The sequence below is a fragment of the Malurus melanocephalus genome, unplaced genomic scaffold, assembly GCF_030028575.1.
Source record: "Malurus melanocephalus ecotype Western Australia unplaced genomic scaffold, MMel_1.1 scaffold_39, whole genome shotgun sequence".
NCBI lineage: Eukaryota > Metazoa > Chordata > Aves > Passeriformes > Maluridae > Malurus > Malurus melanocephalus.
This window is the reverse complement of record NW_026623271.1, coordinates 1,232,060-1,245,124: the sequence shown is the minus strand read 5'-3', so window position 1 is coordinate 1,245,124 and position 13,065 is coordinate 1,232,060. Positions and strand designations below refer to the sequence as shown.

The 13,065-nt window shown below is 42.9% G+C and overlaps 1 protein-coding gene across 2 annotated transcripts in view; it reads left to right on the top strand.

Moving 5' to 3' along the window:
- Positions 1 to 5,666: 5,666 nt before the first annotated feature.
- The window catches only part of RSBN1L (round spermatid basic protein 1 like), a 49,143-nt gene continuing 41,744 nt past the window's right edge, over positions 5,667 to 13,065 (top strand). For both annotated transcript variants that reach the window (XM_057364472.1, XM_057364471.1), the window contains exon 1: positions 5,667 to 6,296. In XM_057364472.1, the coding sequence (XP_057220455.1) occupies positions 5,705 to 6,296 (592 nt within the window). In that variant the 5' untranslated portion in view covers positions 5,667 to 5,704. The remainder of the gene's footprint in view (positions 6,297 to 13,065) is intronic.

The following is a 13,065-nucleotide window of genomic DNA, read 5'->3' as shown; positions in this document are numbered from 1 at the left end:
ATAGGGAAAAAAAGCCATCAGGAAATCCATATGGATTTCAGTTCATTGACTTGAACTCTTTGGTAACAATAAGACGTATGCATACCTCATAGAATTGCTTGTTAAGGAATAAGTATTATTTTAAAGTTTTGTTTGGGAGAATCTATGCCTTTTCTTTCAAAGGATCATGGAATGTTTGGATGGGAAGGGACCTTAAAGACATATAACAGAGACTATGTCGAAACTTATACCAAAAAGCCCTTAGTCCAAACCAAATGAGTTCCACAATCACCTGCGAAAGCCCTTGCAATCTCCTGTTGAATGACTTCCATAAAATTTCCAAGCTGATATAYGAAGAAAGGAAGGGGAAATGGGGTATTTACAGCACAGACAGGCACAGCTCAACTGGAAGTGTAGCTGCTTTAAGTCCTTGGCAAATAGATATTGGTTCCTGTGCCTCTGAAGCAAAAACTYGCAGGTCCTTCCCTCCATGAGGTTTGGAGTGGCCTTCCGCTGGAGCATCCACAAGCAGAAAACATGGTGATTTCCAGGCACAGGCCACAGTCCTATGGTCTCCTTCTGCCCACGGACAGGACCAGCCACAACCTTGCTCTAGCAGCTATGGCAGATGGGCTGGCATATAAAGTTTAGTTTATATTGTATTTTTTAAAATACAGCCAGGATACAGTAAACTAATGTGAGTGAACAGACTCTGGAGGAATTTAAGTGAAGGTGGACCTAATGGTAGTGAATTATAAGGGAAATAAAAAAAAATTACTACTTGTTTAAGTATCTGTATAAATCTGTGTACAGCAGCGGGAAATTCAGGTATCTCAAACTGCAGTGAGGAGGTTGTTAATCTGTAAAAAATCCAGAGCTGCAAACCAGCAGCCTCATTTGAAGAAAATTAATATCTTGTTACTGAAATAAGAAAATGGAAAAGCTTTCATCCATCTCCTCCCCTCCATATGTAAGGAAATTCAGTTTTGCTTGGCTTGCATCCTCTTGCTCTCATATTGATTTTASTCATTATGTGCCTTTTGTATTGAAAAGTTCTAGAGATCTTTTAAATAGTCAAAATTTTTGTATGTTATGAAGACAACAGCTAAACAAATTACCTTTTCAATTGCAAGCAGATACAATTTGAAATTGTGTATATCAAGACTTTCCAAGTTTGCTCCATTGTCGTGATTGTTACTACACTTCAAAAAAAGAAATACTTGAGCTGGGGTGTTTCACATGTTAAACACAAGTGAGAAAACCAGTTGTAAAGACTAAAGAGCTGTTACAGCTGTAAAGTGTAGCTTTTTGAAAAAACATTAAGCAAGAAACAAGTACTATAGGTTRTCCTTGAAGTGTAAACTCCTTTTTGTGGTTTTTATGGATTCTATAAAGTGTTGGCAGATGAACAGTGTAATAAAAACCGTGAGTATCTCCAGTTGTCTGCTCTGTCGCTCTGCCAAATGTCTAACCCATCACCCCTGAGCAGTCAGCAAAGAGACATCCACTGCTTCTGAGGGGGAAAAAAAGGCTTTTTAGAACAACTTCTGCCTTGGTCATGGGTTTGATCAAAGACGCTGGGCTGCACATTCCCATTGCTCAGGCGTGGGGACWCTGTCCCTTGCAAAGGACAACGGCAGGAGGGGGCAGCTCTTATTAGCCTGCAGCAAGGCTTGTCACGCTGTCAGCAGCTCCCAGTTATGAGCCAAGTCAGTCCCCARTGTCTCATTTAGTTCAATTGTTTGGGTGGTAATTGCAGAAGTATTTGGATATGTCACTGGTTGTTCTGAAAACACTGACTATGGAAACTGAGGCTATTCTAAAATAAATCACACTTTTACATGAGACCACCTTTGTCTGTACATTTCTGTGTATATAAGGTTTCACATCCATTTCCAAAGATGAATTAACTGACTTTCAATGAGTTTGAAGAAAAAATGAGAAAGATTAAAAATTACAGTTAGCTAATTTTGCRGACAAAAACCAACAGAAAGATGTCTAAGTGTTATCAAATGTTTTCAATTTACACTTGGCACAATTATTTCTATGCTTAAGAACTGAGAGATGCCAAACCAAGGAAGTAAGCACATGGAAAGCAAACTGTTGGAATTATAAAGARATTAAGTAACTTTTCTGAAAGCTGTTTTTCTATTTGGAGGCCTGAGTAAGGCTACAGAGCATCACTTTGGTAGGCAGCTAAGAGGATAAAGCCAAAACACCAGAACACTGTTGCTTAACCTGTTGTAGAGAATTTACATTCAGCTTTTTATTTCATAGGGGATGTCTSAAATTATTCTAAGTCTAGGTGAGCATATATACGAACTTGTTTAAATAAATGTTTTGATTAATAACGATTTCATAATTATCCTAATTAAAATGGCATTGCATTTGCAATAAGCATGCTAATAACATGGGAAGCTTGTTCTTAAGGCATGTTGGATACTGGACTGCTTTGTGCCTGGCATTTTTACTGGMATTTTATAATTTTGCCTCATTTTGGTTTCCAGAAAGTATTCATAGATTTMCCAATGTAAAATTATAGCCGAAAGCCCATTGAAATAATTTCCAAAATCAGTTTAAAAGCTTCTGTTTAGAAAGATGAGCTCTCTGGTCTCTGTGTGTGGGGTGCTGCTAACACCCTCCAAGGACTGATCCCCACAAAGGCTCTCCCAGTTCATACAGCTCTGTGSAGTCACTGCAGGGGACTGGAGATGTGACATGAGATGCTGTATTTCTCTGGGGGTAGTGTTTTGACAGTGCTTTTTGGGATTCTATCAYTTCATTATAAGCATATATATTGCACTCTTTTCAATTAACATCAGAACAAATTTCTGATTCTAACCTTGTATTTTACACAAGGCATACTGCTTGCATTTACCCCATTTTTGTCAAAGACACTCTTTATTCTGAAGCAGTTTTGGTGTTTCTCATCTTGTCTCTCAGTCAGGAGTGTCTGCCTGGGGGGTGTGTGTCAGCAGCCAGAGGTAATTACAGTAAAACCAGGTAGTACGCAAGACACTCTGCAATTTAGTTTTAATACTCTGGAATGCACGCTCACCATWGCTATGGTGGAACACTTTAACATATCTGTGTGACTGGTGACAAAACAAGTGACAGGGACAACACCCCTCCCTCTAATCCCCTACAGCAGCACGACGACTGTGGGAGCTGAAACAGAGCTGGCTTCTGAATTTCCAGCACCCTGCAATTTCCTCTGCTGACAAATGGGTATGAGATAGCAGCAGCAAACCTCCAAACATTAGTCATACTGCTTTCCAACAAGCAACAATTACATGTAATAGGTACTCTGTCATCTTGCTCCAGCGGAATTTTACAAAGAATTCACTAATAAAAACTTGGCTTATGCTTACAAGCACAATACACTACTTCAGAAAGCACGGGAAACAACTTCACCTCAGTCTGAGTTTAGTAGCATATTGTCAGCTGTTAAAGTTTGAACCACATTTATAAGTTTGTCAGTTTTTAAACCTAGTGTTGGGCTATGAGTTCTTTCACCAATTTTATCTCTATCTATTTTCATATTGCTGGCTTGCATTATAATTCAATGTATTTTTTTAGACATCCAAGCATGTCCATTATGACGTYCAGAAATATGCATTGTCTTAATTATTAACATTGATATGTAAATGCACATATCAAGATATTCAGCTATTTATACAGGTATCCAGCCTCATTAGCCTAATAAGTCTTGCTGAGCCTGCTGCATGGAGAAAAGTGATGTACTCCTAGGTGAATTTGGCATTTCACAGAGGTTATTGTCAAATTCCTTGAACCAAAACCAAGTCCTAGGATTTAATCTAGTTAAAGAACATAGAAAGGTTGTTCTTCTGTTTCTCAAAGATCCCAGAAGCARGAGGAAAAAATATTGTTGTGACTTATCTGAAGTTTAAGTGAACTYAATATACTGTTGATTTGGGATCCATACCAGCATGAACTCGGTTGTAAAGCCTGTGAAGCTGAGACAGTCCCATGAGGTGCCTCAAATTCTCACTCTAGAGTCACCACAATCCAGTTTCTATTAGGGACTGGTATATAGAGATACCAATGGCCTTCTGAGCATTTTGTGGCATCTGTAACATTGGTGAGAAAAAATAACTGATTTTGACTAAGGTAGATGGGTCACCTGTACTTAACCTGGAAGGGAGACATGTCTATTAAAAGGCACAGGTTTTTCTCACCACTGATACAAATAAAGCATTTCTGAGGGAACTGAAGGTGACCTTCATACTCACAGGCCTACTCTAGTTTACCAGCCTATGTATGTATGGATAGATTTGTACCTGTATTTCAATCTGGATTGGATGTGAGTTGAGTTTGCTTAAATACCCGCTGTGAAATGTTATTCCTTTGATGCAGATGCCATTTTCCCCATCAGGCCCAGAAACAGAGTTTRAGGATACACTCTTACAGTAGTGGAATTTGAATCATCTGAGGAAAAAGCAGAGTTGTCTGGATACAGAAAATTTATTCTTTGCTGCTGTTGAGATGAACATTGAGCTGCATTCAACCTGGTTTACAATTTCCAAAGAAAAKGAAACAAAGGAGGAGATAGCTCAAGTGCTAGGAGCTTATTCTGAGGCTGATCAGTGGCAGTTCAAATGAAAATGGTTTGTAGAGCAAAAATCTAAGCTTAAAACCTATTTTTCCTAATGATACATCATATACAGAACTTCTCAGAGCAATCTGGTCCAGTTGCCATCTGCCAGGCTCAGTTTAATGTGGCAGCGACTCTGTCCTTCCCGCTGTTACCAGAAATCCTCAGGTGTGACTGACCAGAGCAGGAGCCCGGCAGTGCCAACACTCCAGGAAACTTCTGTTCACTTCCACAACGCTTCCTGCTGACACTAGGATTTGGGGGAATTTCAGTCTGCTCCTGAACAGCGGCTGTGGCAACTTTAAACGCCAAAGGCACGGCTCGGGGRCTCCTATTTGGGACACAGCTCAAATCCCTTTCCCGAGGCACAGCGGTCAGTGATTCCGCTTATGACAGGCTGTCCCGGCGGGACGGCACCAGCACCTCGCACAGCCTCTGCCTTCCTCCTACCAGGCTCTCCAGAGCCTCCAGGCTTTATCGGACTCCCCCCGAGGARGCAGGAGAGCGTGGAAAACTGGGGTTGAGCCCTTTACAGAGGGTGTCGATGGAACAACGCCCCCGGCCCCAGGACATCCCGAGGGACCGGTGCATCGCCTCCGGGGGTACATCCACCGGGAGCGGCGTAAGTCYAGTCCCTCCTTATTCCCAGAAAAGCGCCTTTCCCAGGAACAGCCCGCGAGGTGCCGGGATCCCGTCAGCGGTCCCTAGAGCGGGGAAGCCCAAAACCTGAGGCATCAACGAAACCSCCGGGGTGGGCACTAATCCAAACCTTCCTTATTCCCAAACAAATGCCTTTCTCAGGAGCGCCGCCTCTCCCCTGCTCCGGTCCCCGCCGCGCTCCCATCACGTCCCCTCAGGCCGTCCTCGCTCCCGTCCCCGTCCCTCGCTCCCGCGCCGCCCCGACAGCGCCCCCGCCCCCGCGCCCTGCGCACTCGGCCGAGCCACCGCCCCCAATCCCCTGAGAGCCCGCCCCCCTCTCCGCCCTGCGATTGGTCGCTCTCGCTGTCTGTCCGGAATCTCCCCTGCCCATTGGGCAAGGCCAGGGCGCTGCCCCGCCCCCGGCGCTGTCGGTTGGGGCGAGCCGAGAGTAAATAGACGCCGGAGCCCAAGATGGCGGAGCCGCCCAGTCCCGGTCGTGGCGCGGCGCCTCCCGAGCAGGAGTCACTCGGCGCCAGGGCGGCCCCGGACGTGAAAGGTTCCCGCGGATCCCAGCCAGCCGCCAAGAAGGTGAAGGGAGCCGAGGAGCGGAGCCTGAAGGGCGCTAAGCGCGTCAACGGTGAAGGGGGCGGCGGTGGCGGGAGCGCCAAGCAGCCGCTGCCCGCGGTCGTGCCGAGCTACAGCGGCCCCGCGCCGTGGGGCTTCGCCACGCTGCCCTCGGGCCCCTCGGCGGGCGCGGGGGGCTTCGCGTTCCCTTCTCCGCTGTCCCGGAAGCTTCTGCCGCCCGCCGTGCTGCTGCCGCCGTCCGCCTCCCCCTCCTCGTCCCACCCGCAGCACCAGCACCGCCACCACCGGCACCGCCTGGCGCTGGCGGCCGAGGCGGGAGGCAGCGGCGGCAGCGCCAAGCCCAAGAGACCCAAGGAAAAGCGGGACAAGGAGAGGAGGAAGCACGGGGCGCTGCCCATGGTGGCGGCGGCGGCGGGAGATGGCGGCGGGGCCCTGAGCCGGGAGGAGAACGGGGAGGTGAAGCTGCTGTTCCCGAAAGGTGAGCGGCGGGGCAGCGGCGGCAGCGGGGGCGGGAGGGGGGGACGGGCGGGCTGCAAGGGGCAGCGAGCTCAGGGGGGCTCGGTGGAGCTGCCCGGCGGCAGCGAGAGGCGGCTGTGACCCGGGCCGGGGGCTGCGGGCCGGGCTGGTCCCGGTCATACACAGYTGGCCTTGTGTAAGTTCGTGGGGAAGGCAGCGGTGGCTCAGTCCGCCGTCAATCCTGTCAAAAAAGGGGGTGTGGAATTAGCGATGGCGTCAGCCAGAAGCTGCCAGAGGCCTTAGGTTTTCTTACCTATTAGGGAAATGAGGATGCCGAGTAATTTATTAGAAATGTGCGAACAAAACTGAATTGGGGAAAAACGGAAAACACGTTGCAAAAAATCACCCCAGTCAAAAAATTAAATCGTGAATGATCTCGTTTCTTAGGCTTTTATTTTTTACAGGCTAAGTCCTTGAGTACTAGAGAGCATGCAGTTAAAATTTATATACTTAGACTTTTGAGGTCTTGTAGTTGCTGCTTCAGATTTTCTTTATTTCTTGAAGATCACATCTCCCAAGGAATGCTCGAGGCCTTCAGGATGAGGGTAGGAGTATTGGGTTAATTCATCAGTGGGGCTTGAAAAAAAATGGCCATACGAGGTAGGACAAGATGTCAGATGAGAGTCTTTCTTGGATTCCTGCTGTGCTCAACAGTAAATCTTGGGATGTAAAAGACAATGCATGAATATATGAAGCAAGTACAAAGCTTTTATTTCCAGTACATGCTTSTATGTCCAGTGTGTCCTTTCCCAGTCTCCAGTGCCCTTAAACCAGATGTTGGTGCTTTTATATTTGTATTGAAATATGAGGAATTTGAAACATGCACTCAATTACCTAGTTCAATCAAGTTTCCTTTCTTTTAAAGTAAAGATAAATTATACCTGTTGTGTAAATTTAGGTTACTTTCATTGTAGCCTATACCTGTAATTAKAGGATCAGCCAAGATTGTARAGAAATAAGCCTTTTTGTCTATTGATTATGTTGTCTGGCTTCCTTACTGCATTTTCCACTAATTTCCATGAGTATCATAGTCTGTGATTCACTTACCATTGAGGGTATTTTTAATTTACTTGGATCTTGATTGGTGATGTACAAGTGGGTTTTAAGTATGTCATTTTGGTGCTTTCAAGTGTTCCATTTTACACCACCTGCCCCCTTATTCCTGTCCAAAGGGTGACTTGGGAAGAGTCTTCATAAATGATGCTCAGTACCTATTTGATGTTGGTAAATCCTTGTCTTCAAGGATAGCTGCTAAGAAGCTCACCCAATATCCTTCTAGGAAAGCTGTGTAATTAATAACCATATTTACTCAKATTGCTGTAGTGTCCTATCAGTGTTAAAGAGTCGTATTAGTCAGTCTTGGAACAGTATTATAATAACAAGATGAAATATTCTTTCACATTGGTGAARGAAATTGACGTTGGTACTGTTAACTGAATAATTGATGTGAATTGTCTTTAAAGAGGAGATTCTGCACTTTGTATCTGGAAAAGATACTTTTCTCAGAGCTTATATACTCACAGGCGYAAATTCTTTATTTTTTTAGTTGCTGGGTGCTCAGAACAGATCTTTATACCTTACATTTATTCCTATAAATATGTACATACAACATGAATCTTCGAAGGTAAATGATGCCTCTTTGGCAACTGAGTCTATAGATTTCTTTTTGGAGGAAGTAGTTTCAAAAGCTAAAATTCTGTGGCATAATTTCCTATATAAAATAAGAACTTCATTTTAATTAAACTATATTTTTGCAGAGAAGACTGAGAAAGTGAAGGATGCACTGAGTCTTCTGCTGAGAGCCACCAGCCTTTCAAAAGTGGTTCAGTATTTGACTGTAGATCAAAGAACAGGTTTGTGCTGTTAATCCTGTGAATAATTTACTTTGCAAAGAGGAAAGGGAAAAATGTAGTTATGATGCAGGGAGAAAAGAATGGCTGGGGGGCAGGCACATAGGATCCTAAGTACAGAGGAAAGCTGAGAATGACATTGAGGTGGGTAGGTGGAATAGTCAGGACTTGTGCACTGGAGGTGCTGAAGCTAGGGCACAGACTGGAAAAAGATGCCAAAGGGACTGTGGTTACAGCATATAATGAACAAATGTGGAATGAATTTGAAATACTGATGTGAAAGGAAAATAGCAGGCAAAAGCAGTATGGAGGGGATTCTGATCTTGTTTTGGGGCAAAAGATACTGTACTTAGGTGCTATAGTAAAGGCCAGGAAGATTAGAGGAAGATAGGTTAGAAGGAGAATGAAAATTTTAGGCAGCCTGGGGATAGGGCATTGGTGAATTTAGATGATTTGGGGTAATTATGAAAAGCTGGAAGGCTTGCACACACAGAATGTATGAGGGGCAGGGAAGCAGAAATAAAATATGCTCCTTTAGGTGTAGTGAGTGAGTTTGTAGAAGCTGTTATCAGTGCACTTTAAAAATCAGCCTCATGCAGGCAAGTGCAGTCTTATTCTTGGAGTCTGCAGTTAGACCTTTCTGCTTTTCATACAGAGGGAAAGAAGCTGCAATGTGGAATTGATGGTGTTGATAGTTTTTCTTTCATAGTATTCAGAACTCATATATGTACCAGTGTTGCACCTGCCAGAAGGAAAATTGTGCCAGTGGGGTGGCTAGAGGTATAGAGGCAGAAATACCAAGCGATAAGCAGGTGGAATGGGTGAGAGTTTCTTGGTTGTTTTGAGGCTCTGAAAATGAAAAAAGTTCATCCTCATCTTTGCAAACAAAATGGAGATGCATTGTGGGTGGGTACATAGGATGGAGTGGAATTCTCWGTCGTCTTTCTGCTGTTAAGGGTGCCAGTGCCTGTGAATGGGGAGGAGTSGTGTTTCTGGTCAGTGAGCTGTGTGCTCTGTTGTGCAGAGCTCTTCAGTGTGAGGAGAGTAGGGCCTGCACAGATCTCAGTACTAGAGAAAATGAGGAACAAAATCGGGGGAATCAAGAGAAGAATGGCAGAATTTGTCTCATAAGATGCTGTGACTGTGGTATAAACAGGATAATACCGGGAATCGGAGTGTGCAGTGAATGAATGTGAGATCTGGCCTTGAGAGTAGTACAAACTGCGTTTTCCTAATTTTAATTTAATTRCTGTAATGATGATAAGAGATATTGACACTGAGGAGATGGTGAGATTTTTCACCTTGCATTCAGAAAAGCTGATGATAGGAGCTCGTGTTTGTCCTTCACTTGCAATAGTGATTATGAGGTACGACAGCCTAGTTCTGAGGTGCCCTTTTTTCCTAAGTGATAGGAAATTGTTAAGCTTGATAATATCCAAGATGGATGGTGTGTTTAAAGCTTTTCAGAAATTTTTATATTTTCTTCAGGTCTTCGTTTAAAGACTTCTCTGGTCTTCTAATTAACTGCARAAAGCTTTAAGGTGCAGAGTCATAACCAGGCCTTAGCACTTGTGATTCTGTTAAATGAATGGAGTTCAATGCACCTTCTGTGATGATCTACCTTGCAGAGAACTTGAAAGAACCTTTTGCCGGATGCATGATTTATCCTGCAGATAACGAGGTTTAGGCTGTTTAAAGTAAACTTAAATTTCACTTGTCAAGTACATTCTGATAGTGGAACTAAAGTTGTGCAATRTTTTTGTTTTTAAAACAGGGTGTCAGTCTGACAGAAGTGATTGCTGTTCAGGCTATGACTCTGCTGATTCAGTTAGTCATTTAACTGGTATTCTGCTCTAGCAGTTCATAGTTGAAATTGTTTTCATAACAGTGCAAAGCTCAGCTCAGCCACTCCCCACTTCATTAGATGGCGCCTGTCCAGAGCTTTTGATTTTGGTCCCTCTACTTGCTGTAAGGTGTCATCTGGTTGCATGACCCATCTTTTCTGTTTTTCTTGCTGTTTTTGTGTACAATTTCCTTTTCCCTTCTTTTTTTTTCCTYCAGTGATCCATTTGCTGATTAGATTGCCTCAGTGTGCAAGCAGTTGCAGAATGAGACTGACATCTTTTAACTTGCAGGTGGGGATTCCCCATATGAGCAGGAAAGCTGAATGTGGTGCTGTAGCTCTTGCTTTTAATATTAGTCTAYTTTATTTTAACTCTCCCTCCTTTGCCACCTCCCTTCTTTCTCCTCCTGTCTTTGAAGGATAGATGAGATTAGATTTCAGATGAGCGTTTAGCAGTGACACTTCTGCTAACCATTACYCTGTACTGCATGACCTTTCTGGGTTTTTAGCATTCAAGAAGTTACACTTTTCAATGTTAATAATTACAGTTACCAAAGTAGGTTGGAGAAAGCTTTGGATCTTCTTTTTGCCTTCTGTAGAACTGCATCTTGCTTCTTGGGTTGTCTTTTTTTCTTTTTTTTTTTTTTTTTTTTTTTTTTTTTTTTTTTTTTTTTTTTTTTTTTTTTTTTTTTTTTTTTTTTTTTTTTTTTTTTTATACTGTGTGCTTGACTCACTTCCCCCTCCTCACTGCTGAACTCTTTAAATTCAGGAGTAATTTTCATGCTTATGAGGCCTCTTGATCACTGTCTTCTGTATTCTTCAATATATTTCTATTTAGATACCCTACTGCAAGCAACTTGTCTAGAAAGTGTTTAGGGTTTTAAGTGTGGTATTCAGGAGGAGGAGGGACTTCTCCAATTTCTTCTGATGTTTGAGATTTACACGCAGTTCAGTTTTCAGAACTGGTARTGACCTTAATGTGAGTGTGCAATGTTGGAATAAATTTGGAGCACTTCATCTTTTTCTTAAGGGACCTGGGCCCCTTTTTTGTTAAGATAACTTGAAGCTTTGCTAGGCAGTACAAAATCTTTCTAAGCTGGAGAGCCATGCCTCTCGTGTACCCCAGAATCCAGCTTTGTGTGTAATTTATTCAGCAGAAACTTACTCTGATTTTAGAATACCAAATAATTTTCCTTAGTTGACCAAGATCAGAAGGCTGAAACATTTGATCTGAAATCTCTTGTAGAGGCCATGTTTGCCGCTGCCACATTCTCTGTTACTGATTTCTGATGCAASTCCCCAATGCCTGAGCTTTATAAGAGTGAATGAGCTTAAACTTGGCTCATTCACTTCCCCATATAGAAGGTCTCCTTAGAAGTGTGAAGCTTAAAGGAACTGGGAACTGTAAAGATTATATTTCAATTTTTTGGAAGTGTTTTAATTCTGAAAGGGATCTGTCTTCCTTTCCATTCAGTGAAGAGCTTGGAGAAATGTTCTTGCCTGATAAGGGGATTTCTTTAGGCATATCTTGAATTTTAAATCTAAATTTCTGAAAGAGGTGTCAGTCAGATATTCCTGCTTGTTGGGATGTGAAAGCTATTTTTTGAGGTTTTTTTTATGTCTTGGAAATATTGTATGGGTTTTTCCATGTTCATTAAGCTGGGAAACCTGCTCTCCAGTGTGCATTGTAGAAGTTAATAAGTGCAGGTGTGAAAGCTGTTAACATGGTGGTCTTAAATGTACTTCATGTACCTGCATAACCAGTTARACATGGCTTCTTGAGGTTTTATGGGTGTTTGTTTAAAGGTGAGGAGGGTGCTAATGGAAGTGAAGGTGACTGATGTTCTTGTACGCTCCTTCTTATCCCCCCTTCCTTTCAGTTACACTGCTGGTGGTGTTATCCATATTGATGGTGTCCCTTAGCAGTAATCTGTAAATATTTTGCCTCATGTGCCATGACAGCCCTTAAATCAAATGGAGGAGAGAGAGGCAGAATACTTTGAACATAATCTATGACTGACTAATAATGTGAGTTCCCATCTGGAAAACTGATGCAAAGCAGCTGCAGCTTTTGGCATCTGACAGGGTTGTACAGCTCTCCTCTTTCAGTCCTGAGATGGACTTCGTTTGAGCTCCTGCATGGGCTTCAAGGTGCAAATTTTTGGAGTGACAGCCACCATGTTGCATGTAGTCCATCCACTAAAGAGCACTTCCACTTGACTCATTCTTTATGCTCTTGGTTTAGTCTGTAGAAAGCTTACAGTAGAGGCAAAGATCTGATGCAGTTTCTGAAATSAGGATGATGTGATCTGTGAATTTGTGTTCCTGTRTTTACTGCTTAGGAAATCATGGYRGTCATTATGAGCAAGTATCTCCTGAGTTAGGAAACAAAGAACTTTTACTGTAGCCTTTATTTGTAAATGCCTATTTAGTGTATAAATACAGTGTGTATCCATTTCTTTTATTTATGTACTTAACAAGTAGTTTTGAAATTTGAGGAGGAAGTATGCATATAATTCTTAATTAATTCAGTTCAGTGCATAGAGTTAAAATATCGTTGTRAAGTTGAAGTATTTCTCCGATGCCCTTTAGAAAGGTGACATGGAACATATCATAGTACAATTCTTCCTGTCTGTATGTAGCACTTCCTTTATTTTAATATACTGCTGTTGCAGGATTTCTTTCATGCGTGGGTGAACTGTTTCTGTGACATGCAAAGAATATGGACTCCACGGTGACACTCTTTACTGTGAAATTGAATGAGACATTTAGAAATCTCTTAATTCCTTGGGTGTTGTATTTTCTGTAAACAGGGGTACTTACTCTACAAAGCTCCGTCTTTTAAAAGTATACACTGATTTGTTTAGTAGAGGTGGATTGGGTTTGCATGGCAAGGTTTTGGTAGCAGGGAGATACAGGGGTGGCTTCTGTGAGAAGGTTCCTGTGATGGTGTTAGCGTCTCTGGGATGATGTATTTTAAGAGGGGGGGGAAAAAGTTACTGGACAGGAGCTGTTACTGTACTGTACTGCAGCTGGAG